The 10,517-nt window shown below is 46.7% G+C and overlaps 1 protein-coding gene across 2 annotated transcripts; it reads left to right on the top strand.

The window, feature by feature from the left end:
- The first annotated feature begins 42 nt into the window (after positions 1-42).
- Suox (sulfite oxidase) lies at positions 43-4,223 on the top strand. Of its 2 annotated transcripts, XM_027926953.3 has the most exons (4): positions 43-109; positions 1,561-1,620; positions 1,884-2,061; positions 2,297-4,223. In XM_027926953.3, the coding sequence occupies exons 2-4, from the start codon at positions 1,571-1,573 to the stop codon at positions 3,704-3,706; spliced, it is 1,638 nt and encodes a 545-aa protein (XP_027782754.1). In that variant the 5' UTR covers positions 43-109; positions 1,561-1,570; the 3' UTR covers positions 3,707-4,223. The 2 variants fall into 2 exon arrangements, with proteins under 2 accessions (XP_027782754.1, XP_027782761.1); XM_027926960.3 differs by lacking the exon at positions 1,561-1,620 and having other exon boundaries at positions 53-109.
- The last annotated feature ends 6,294 nt before the right edge of the window (positions 4,224-10,517 follow it).

Raw genomic sequence — 10,517 nt, 5'->3', positions numbered from 1 at the left:
GAGTCTGTATAAGCTTCTGTGCACGTCACACCGTGCCGGCCCCGCCCCTGCGCGAGCACTCGCTAGGCGCTGGGTGGGTAAAACTGCCGAGGTGTGGACACTGAGCAGGGTAAGCAGGCTGCGGCGGAGAGGGAAAGGAGGGAGGGCCGCAGAGGGGGCAGAGAGGGGTCGGCGGCGGCTGGGGCTTTGTCTCAAGGAGTCTTTGAACCTTAGGGATAACAAAGGTACCACTGCCTCCACTCCCGATGCCCGGATGCTCTTGGGGTTGCTGAGTATTGATACCAGACTTTTTTTGTGCCAGCTGCTAGTTAGGGGCATAGGGTCTTCTGCTCTCCCCCGAATGTTAGACGTATCCTCTACCTAAAGTGCTCCTGGGGAATAAAGGTCCATCACCAAGGTGTAGCATTTCTGTAGTGCAGCAGAAAGCCACCCTCCCAAACCTGGAACTCCAGTCTGGTCCAAGAAGGCTGCTGGAATTAAGGATAGGTGGCAGAGTGAGCAAGGGTCTCATGACCCAAGGGTAAACTATAGTCTCTGTTCCTATTCCCATTTCTCGGGAGGTTTCTTTGTCTCCCCACCCATGCCAATCTCTCACTGGTTGGGTTCCATCATTTCATTAGCAATTGGGACAGTTCTTATCCTCCCACTTTGACTTTCCTGGGTCTGTGTTCTGCTCAGAGGCACTGGATTGTGAAGAAGATGTGTTGCAGGACAGAGGAGAAAAATTAACTTCTTTCTCCAGCCCATCCCTTGACACCCTGGCCATTGACTCATCAACTTGCTGAGCTCACTAGAATGGCATAGAGAAGGTTGGGGTGGGGACATGGAATTAGGATCCAATTCCCAGCTGGGGTCAATTTGGAGAGCATGAGGCAGAGGGAGAGAAGGAGAAAGGCCTTCAGAGACAATGTTATTGCTTGTTCACTCTTTATATCAGTTCTCTAGGTAGATCTCATTTCAGAGATGAGGACAGAAGTTCAGAGAGGCTTGGTACCTTGCCCAGGGAACTGGTTAATGGCAGGGCTGCTTTACAAACCCAAAGTAGTTTGTCTCTAGAATCTGGGTTTATTCATTTATTAGGCTGCCATTACCTTTTTCACCTTTTGTCCCTGTTTGTATCAGTCTTACCCTCAGTTATCCTCTGTTGACTTCAGAAATAATCTCCAGAAAACTGGAACTGTAGTTCATTGATAGGGTGCTTGCCTACCATTGGCAAGGCCCTTGATTTGAGCCCCAGCAATCCAAAATAAATAAATAAACAAACTGCAAATTGGACAGTAGGCATTTGTCTTTTGCCCTTTAGGCCTTTGGCTTCAGGTATTGCTCTCTATAGTGGACAAAGTAGACACTGGAGGATGGAAAATAGGTGATTTTAAAAGCACCTGTCCCCCCATTTCCTTCCGTCCTCTTAGCACAATCTTTATCTCTAAAGTGCTCTATTTTCCCAGAGAGCTCCTTGCTGATTTTTTCTGTTTCATCCTCCAACCTATTTCCTCAGGCCTCCCTAATATCCCTTCTTAAGGGACTTCATAGTTTAATCCTGGAATCTTCCTCCTGCAGTTCTACCACAATGCTGCTGCTGCACAGAGCTGTGGTCTCAGCACTTCGACAGGCCTGCAGGTAGGCCATCCCATCCCAGGACTTGCCCCCTTACCATATCTCCTAGATAACTATCTTATCTGTCAGGTGATTATCTTATCTGGCAGATAAAGATAGTTGAGTGGTAGCCAAGGAGGAAAAGGAAAGCCACATTCCACTTGTCCCACCCATTCCTAGAGAAACTAACTTCCAACAGTAATGACCAACCAGGGAGAGACAGAACTCAAACATTCACTGGCACTTTCACATGACCATATGTGTTTACTAAGATCTCTCTCTTCCAGATTCAGGCCACCTCCCTCAAGGCTCTGCATCCAGGCCTGCTCTACAAATGAATCGTTTCAGCCCCAGCGCCCCAGCCTGAACTTCTCTGGTGATAATTCCAGCACTAGGGGATGGAGAATCATGGGGGCCCTGCTAGGCTTTGGCACAGCATTGGCCTATCATGATCATCGGTGTAGGGTAAGTGCAGAGGGGCTTCATTATTAAAATAAAGGGGTCCTTAGGTAACCTAGGCTGTGACTCATGTTCTTGCTATTACCACAGAGCCCATGCTGGCATTGTCTTCATGCACAGTATAGATGGCATCTTCCACTTTCATTTCCCAAAGGCTACTACTGTGGGTTGGTTTGGAGTGAACTAGAGTTATTTCTTAATATTCTGCTCTCTTTTTGCTTCATTCCTTCCCTTCCTGCAGGCTTCTCAGGAGTCACCACCCTTGTACACTAAGGAGGAAGTGTATTCCCACAGAAGCCCTGAGACTGGGATCTGGGTAACTCTGGGCTGTGAGGTCTTTGATGTCACAGAATTTGTGGAACTACATCCAGGGGGACCATCTAAGTTGATGCTAGCAGCTGGGGGTCCCCTAGAACCCTTCTGGGCCCTCTATGCTATTCACAACCAGCCCCATGTATATGAGTTACTGACTCAGTACAAGATTGGGGAGCTGAAACCTGAAGACAGTGCACCCCCCACCTTGGAAACATCTGACCCTTATGCTCATGATCCTATGCGACATCCAGCCCTAAAGGTCAACAGCCAACGTCCCTTTAATGCGGAGCCTCCTCCTGAGCTGCTGACAGAAAACTACATCACACCTAACCCTATCTTCTTCACCCGGAATCATCTGCCTGTACCTAATCTGGACCCAGACGCCTATCGTTTGCATATAGTAGGGCCACCTGGAGGTCAGTCACTGTCTCTATCCTTGTGTGACTTGTACAAGTTTCCCAAACATGAGGTCACAGTCACTTTGCAGTGTGCTGGCAATCGGCGCTCTGAAATGACTCAAGTCAAAGAAGTAAGAGGTCTAGAGTGGAGAACAGGGGCCATCAGCACTGCACGATGGGCTGGGGCACGGCTCTGTGATGTGTTAGCCCAGGCTGGTCACCAACTTTCTGAAAATGAGGCCCATGTCTGCTTTGAGGGACTGGATTCAGACCCCACTGGGACTGCCTATGGAGCCTCTATCCCTTTGGCTCGGGCCATGGATCCTGAAGCTGAGGTCTTGCTGGCATATGAGATGAATGGGCAGCCTTTACCTCGTGACCATGGCTTTCCTGTGCGGGTGGTGGTTCCTGGTGTGGTAGGTGCCCGCCACGTCAAATGGCTGGGCAGAGTGAGTGTGGAGCCAGAGGAAAGTTACAGCCACTGGCAGCGGCGGGATTATAAAGGCTTCTCTCCATCTGTGGACTGGGATACTGTAGATTTTGACTCAGCTCCATCTATTCAAGAACTCCCTATCCAGTCAGCCATCACAGAGCCTCGGGATGGAGAGACTATAGAGTCAGGGGAGGTAATTGTCAAGGGCTATGCATGGAGTGGTGGTGGCAGGGCTGTGATCCGGGTAGATGTGTCCCTGGATGGGGGGCTAACCTGGCATGCAGCTGACCTGGATGGAGAAAAGCAGCCACCCAGGAAGGCCTGGGCCTGGCGTCTATGGCAGCTGCAAGCCTCTGTGCCAGCTGGACAAAAAGAATTGAACATTGTTTGTAAGGCTGTAGATGACAGTTACAATGTGCAGCCAGACACAGTAGCCCCAATCTGGAACCTGCGAGGTGTACTCAGCAATGCCTGGCACCGTGTCCATGTCCATGTCACATCATGAGAGCATGGAATGGAGTCAACTATCCTATAGAAAACACCTTGACCCCTTTCCCCACCCATCCTTTGGTCTTCTGCCACAGAAAAACCTTTTCCTCTTCTCCACTTCTTGGATCAAAAACTTGTACTGTGCCTTCCTAAGTCATATCCAGGTATTCATGCATTGCACATTCCCACCCAGGCATCCTCTCTCCTTTGACAGTATGTTACATACCCCTCCTGGCCTCTAACCCTGTGCCAGAAGATAAGAGCTGTTGGAGCAAGGGAGACTAGAGGCAAGAAAAATAATTCTGGAGCCAAGCACCATTTTCTCATCCTATGCCACCTCCACTTCTAAATGCTTGTTGCTGTCCAGGCTGTATTTTGTTTTTCTTGGATTCTTCAGAGAATATGTATGGTGTGTGTAAGAAAAACATATACTACTTTCTACTGCTTCTCTGGGTTGTAATGGGCTTGTGGGGGCATTGAAAGGTATAATCCCTCTCCATTTATCTAAATACATCAATAAAGTGTCTATTTAAGATTGTGAGTCTGGGGCCTCTGGGGCCTGGGGAATTGTCATGTTGCAAGAGGGAAGTATTGGCACAGGTGAGATTATACCAAAGCCAACAAATGGTGGTGTTGGTAGGACGTGGGAAGTGGAGGAAAGCAATCTCTGGGAAGTCAAGGAGTGGGGCTTCAGTTTGTTATTTTGAGGTCCGTCGTCATCTGCTGTGTTGCCTACGTTATTGACCCCGGGGTACCCCCTAAGAGATTATTTTAAAAACATTTGGTACCCTCAAACCGCTATCCCGCTAACTGTATGCGCTTGGCAGGAAAGGCAAAGAATGTTAAGAGGTTGACATCAATAGTCTTAGGAACGGCAGGGGCAAAACTCGGCACTAGCGGGGCTGAGAAGCACAGGGTTCGATTCTCAGCAACTCATATAAAGACCCAATGACAACTAAAAATTTTTTAAAAAACCTCGGTACTAGGGTCAGACGTGTCAGAACGTGTGTGGCGCCCAAAGTAGACCTAGTTTGCAAATTAGATGCAGACGAAGGGGTAGTATTTTCGAGTTATCCTCTAGGAGCGACAGAACCATTCGGACTTGAATCTTTCGGCACTCGGCTACTCTCCCCTAGCCCTTCTTTTTTCTCCCCAGCAGTCTCCCCGGCTTGGGGGCGCTCGGCGTTCGGCCCAGCTGCCTGTCGCCTGGCAGTGGGACCGGAAGTTGTTCGGGAGGGGGGAACGGCTCTGATGGGGGGGGAGTTGTGGGGGGGCCGGTCCCTCCTCAGGTGAAGCCGCTGATGGAGATGAAGCCGCCGCCGCCGCCGCTGAGTGCACAAGTCCTGGCTCCGGCCTGGCTGCCGCCGCCTCAGTGACCCCACTGCCCCCGCACTGGGCCACCCGGGCCAGAGTGGGGGACCCCCGCCCCCCTCTTACCCACCCTAAACAGCCTGCGCGCGCGCGGAGACGCTTCAGGTGAGTGAGGGGCGGGGCTTCGACCAAGTGGGGGCGGGGCCTCAGCAACGGGGGCGGGGCCTTAGGGGCTTGGGCGTGAAGTGAGGGGAGACGTGGGCGGGCGAGGGGTGAGCTGAGGAGGGAGGGACGTTAGCTTGCCTGGGGCACTTTGGCTTGAGGCCCCAGTATTGGGGCAGGGAGAGCAGGGATCTGAGGGTCCAAAGGCAGGAGGTGGGTCAAGCCAGAAGACTGAGAATAGGGAGCAACTGGCATGCGCGAGGCTTCTCCGTGGGTATGGCTAGGGTGGAACAGAGGGACAGCCGGGAAAGGAGAGGGTATCAGAGGACGAGAATCGAGAAGACTGGAGGAAAAAACATAGGCCTAGGTGAGAACATCTGGGAAGCAATGAGCAAAGTGGGAGAGATGTGTTAGAGAAGAAACTTGGGATGGAGTGCTGTCTACAGTACTAGTTGGGGTAAGAAGTGTAAGGAACTTGGGAAGCAAGGCTGGGAAGGAAGGGATTCACTGTATAAGAGTCCTAAGAAAGAAATGCAATCTAGGAAGCCCTAGGGAAGACATCCTGATGGAACTACAAACTTGGGGAGCACTCCCTGCTTCTTCAGTACTAAAACAGCCCTCCATGTGCCTTTTTGTATAGACCCATCCCCAGTTATTTCCTTACCCCTTGTCTGCTAGAGTTGTAGATTTTCACTTTTAAATTTTTATTGGATTTCTGTTTTGTTTTCTTTTGTTTAAATTATGGCTAGTCCTGTCTTGGGGACAGTAGAATGTTTAGTGGAATATGGACCTTTAGATATGAGATATTTGAGAACTAAGGTAACCCATTTACCCCTTCAGATCAAGAATTTACTTGACTCTGCTTCCAGGAAGATTTGATGCATTACCAACCACTGTGTGTCCAGCTTTGCATACCTTATTTGGCCTCTTCTCTCATAAGCAAAATTATCTGTGTGAGTCTTATCTATTCTTACATGTTTAGTAACTTCTATTGTACCTGTCTTAATGGTCTAAGACCTCAAAGCATCCATGGTAACTTTGGTATCCTCCTGACCTGCTCACCTGTCAGCTTTAGGCCTTCCATCCCTATGGCCATCCAGAAGACCATTGGGACCTGGCTATCTCTCTTCACTGATGCTGCTTATTTTGCTTGTGTGAAAGTACACATATCCTTAAGAAGCATGAAAAACAGGTGTCTGACTTCCTTGAATATTTCTAGTTAAGTAGGATTTTGAGGAAAGGACCAGATAAAAGGCTAAGTAAGATAATCTTTGAAAGCATAGTGCCTTGATTAATAGGCATGTAAGAAATGCCTAGGAATGGGCTGGGGTTGTGGCTCAGTGGTAGAGTGCTTGCCTGGCATGTGTGAGGCACTGGGTTCAATCCTCAGTGCCACATAAAAATAAAGGTATTGTGTCCATCTACAACTAAATATATTAAAAATAAGTTTTTAAAAATGTTGGCCAGGGGCTGGGGATGTGGCTCAAGCGGTAGCACGCTCACCTGGCATGCGTGCGGCCCGGGTTCGATCCTCAGCACCACATAGAAACAAAGATGTTGTGTCTGCCGAAAACTAAAAAATAAATATTAAAATTCTCTCTCTCTCTCTCTCTCTCTCTCTCTCTCTCTTAAAAAAAAAAAAAAATGTTGGCCAGTAAGTCAGTGAATCTTCCTTGGCGGTATGCAAGGGACTTCAGGCTTCCCTACTAACAACCTAAAGCTGGAATCCAGGTGCCCCTTGGATCATGAGAACAGTCAGATGAGTGACTCCTGAGATAAAGTCTTAGAAGAAAATAATCCTACCATTGGGGAGTAGAGAGGTTTCACTGGAGCTTCTGGAGTGGGCCTCAGGGTAGTGGAAGCTACCCTCTTTTGGGCAGCCTCAGAATTGTATCTTGTTGTAGTCACTAGATATTGATGTGTCATGCACAAGATGTAATGTCTTTGTGGCCATTGAGTGCAGTTAGTTGTTTTTTGGCTTCTAGGCAGTCCTCTTCCTCTCAGTAGGTTAAAGGCAAGGCATATTTTAGGACGTACTCAGAAATAAATCCTAACTTTTTTCCAATGAAAATGCAACTGAACGTTTCTTTTTATTTCCTCTTAGTTTCAAATCTGAAACTTGTACTTCCCAGCATGGGAGAAACTTATCCTTCCTTATACTCTACCCCAGTCCCCAACATCCACAAAGGAATTCTTTACTCTTAGATTGGTGCACTATCTCCCTCCCTCTCTGTACCCCCCAGGCCCCCACCAGAGTAGTTAAGGAAATTAAAGATAAGTTAATATTGAGCAGATATTTTTAGCCTTATTTTAATCTGCAGGAACAATAAGAGTGTGGGACCCTGTTGGTATGAACAATGTCACAGGCAGAGGGACTCCCTTTCTTTATTGGTCTCTTGACTGATTGCTGGAGAAAACTTGGAATTCTAGGCTTTATGATTTGCCTTCTTTTCTTAGTAGAGTTATGGACTCTGTTCTGGAAACAGAGAGACAGGGTCAAGGTTTAACAGACAAAAACATCTTAAAAAGTACACTGCTGATTATGAATGAGCTGGTCCCTGGATGTTGTATCCACCTTGTAGACTCTGATGCGACACACTTGCTGGAGTAATCCCTAAATCAAGGAATGTTGTTCTATTGTAACAAGACTTAGCATCAGACTTTGTTTGGTATTTTCCTCAGGCCCATAATTTCTGAAAAGAGACATGGCAGTAAGAGGATTAGTTCTTCTCTTATGCATAAGTCCTTGTTTCCAGTTCAAGGATTTAAGTCACCAAGATGCAGATCTAAAAACTGTTCACCTTATAACCTAAGAAAGAAGGCAAGTAAGGTGGCCCAGACCTTCTAGTTGCAGTGAGATTAAACTTTCTACTCCAGAGAAGAGAACCACTGGAAGATTCTAATGGTGCTACTTCTGTTGTCAACCACATAAATGACTCTGGGCTTAGTTTCTTCTGTTAAAAATCATGGGACTATAGATCATTTCTTAACTCCATTCCAACACCTGTCCTAGGCCCTCCATACAAAGAAGAGAGGCTTATCAAACTTGTTTGTCAAAGCAAGATTCTTTGTTAGCAGAGAAGCCTAAGAAATATTTCTCTCTCTCTCTCTCTCTCTCTCTCGCTCTCTCGCTCGCTTGCTCGCTCTCTCTCTCTCAATGGTGCTAGGGATCAAACTCAGGGCCTCACACATGCCAGGCAGGTACTCTACCACTGAATCATATTGCCAGCCCCAAAATGAACTCTTTTGATTAGCGTGTATTAGGGACTTTGAGCCAAAATTGCTACCAAAGATAGTTATTCCCATCTCTCCCACATTTTTGTCATTTTTATCACCTTACCCCAATCAGAATAGTTAATGGTAATTTCAAACACTTGAGAGAACTATTCCTGTTTTGAGCAACTTTGGCTTCAAAACTGATTATTAGTTGGACATGGTGGCATATGCCTATAATCCCAGGGGCTTGGGAAGCTAAGACAGGAGGATTCACATTCAAAGCCAGCCTCAGTAGCTTAGCAAGGCCCTAAGCAACTTAGCAAGACCCTGTCTTAAAATAAAATATAAAAAGGGCTGGGAATGTTGCTCAGTGATTAAGTGCCCCTGGGCTCAATCCCCTGTAACAAACGGGGGGAAAAAAAAAAAGACTGATTATTATAAAACTCAAATTGAACTCCCCTGCTCTATTTTTCCCAGCTGCCCAAGCATACAACTGAACAGCAGTGACCTTGTGGGGCCTTTTCATAAATATTTGTGTACTCAGAGATATATCAAAAAAACCCAGAAAGTATCTTGTGCATCACACCAGGCAATTTAAAGTGTTACATTGGCCCTTTTCCTTAGTTCTTTACATCCTGCAGTGAGACATGGGATTGTTTCTTCTCCCACCAATAAACCTCAGCCTTCTCTCTCTTCCACAGTCTGCATAAGGAAGACAGGGAATCACAAAGAACAAGAGAAAAGATGTGCTTCATCTGAGATCTGAAAGGAGACAATGAGGTGACATTATTTTCCTCCACCCAGATGTTATGTTTCTACCTTTTACCTTTTCTTATTTTAGAGACTGGCCATTCCTAGGATAATTGGGAATTCATATCCTCTGCTCTGCTCTTCAAGCATTTGGATAATAAAGCTGAGCTGTCTTCATGTGTATTATACATACACAGCCACCATCTACAACCTGGTAAAATCTGAGGTCTTTCTTCTATAAAGACAGATACATGAAATAAAGGTTGCTGAGTTTCCTTCAAAAGCTTCTAGGTGTATCCTACAGATTATTTCAGAGCTTCAACTTGCTCTCTATGTCTAGGTCTGTGTTTTGGAAAGGGGGATGCAGTTTGCAGACAATGCCTAATTCCATATCTTCCCAGCCCTTTCCCTATCCCTAATTCTGCAAAGCCCTGGTAGAGAATAGAGCCAGCTATGTGACTCCAACATATTTTTGTTCATGTCTTATTCAGTTCAGGAAGGCACAGACAGGAGAGGATGATGCTGTGGGTTTGGTCTACTTGGAGTACCTGAACTGCTCACACCCAAGGCACATGGGAAGTTCTTTCTTATTAAGAATCACTGGGCTGGTGGGGGGCGGTTGGGGTTGTGGCTCAATGGTAGAATGCTCACCTACCACGTACAGGGACCTGGGCTCAATCCTCAGCACCACATAGAAAGTAAATAAATAAAATGAAGATTTTGTGTCCAACTACAACTAAAAAATAAACATTAAAAAAAAAAAAAAAAAGAACCACTGGGCTCCACCACAGAACCCAGGTCCTAAGGGAAACCAGATAAAAATTTCCACTTCTCCCAGTTGCAGTTTGGGAATAATAACCAAAAGGATGACATGGAGCCTTGCCACTGTCTCCATCTTCACCCTCTTTCTGAACATTCTCCTTGCCACCTTTCTACCCATTAGGCCACAATGAGTATGTTTTATTTTTTATTTTTTTCAGTTCTGGGGATTGAACCCAGGATCTCACACATACTAGATGAATGCTTTACTACTGGGCTACAACCCCAGCCCCAATGAATGTGGTTGGTTGATTGGTAGGTTGATTTTGGTACTAGGGATTGAACCCAGGGGCACTTAACTACTAAGATATATCCCCAGCCCTTTCTGCTTTTTATTTGAGACAGGGTCTCTCTAAGTTGCTTAGGGCCTTGCTAAGGAGGCTGGCCATACACTTTTGATCCTCCTGTCTCAGCCTCTGGGGCTGCTGGGATTACAGACATGTGCCACCTGGCCTGGCCCCAGAACTTTTTATTTTTTATTTTGAAACAGTCTTATTAAATTGCGGAGGCTCACCTTGCATTTGCAATCCACCTGCATCAGTGTCTCAAGTAGCTGAGATTATAGTCGA

This window comes from Marmota flaviventris, chromosome 3 (assembly GCF_047511675.1).
Source record: "Marmota flaviventris isolate mMarFla1 chromosome 3, mMarFla1.hap1, whole genome shotgun sequence".
NCBI lineage: Eukaryota > Metazoa > Chordata > Mammalia > Rodentia > Sciuridae > Marmota > Marmota flaviventris.
This window is presented reverse-complemented; position numbering and strand designations above follow the sequence as displayed.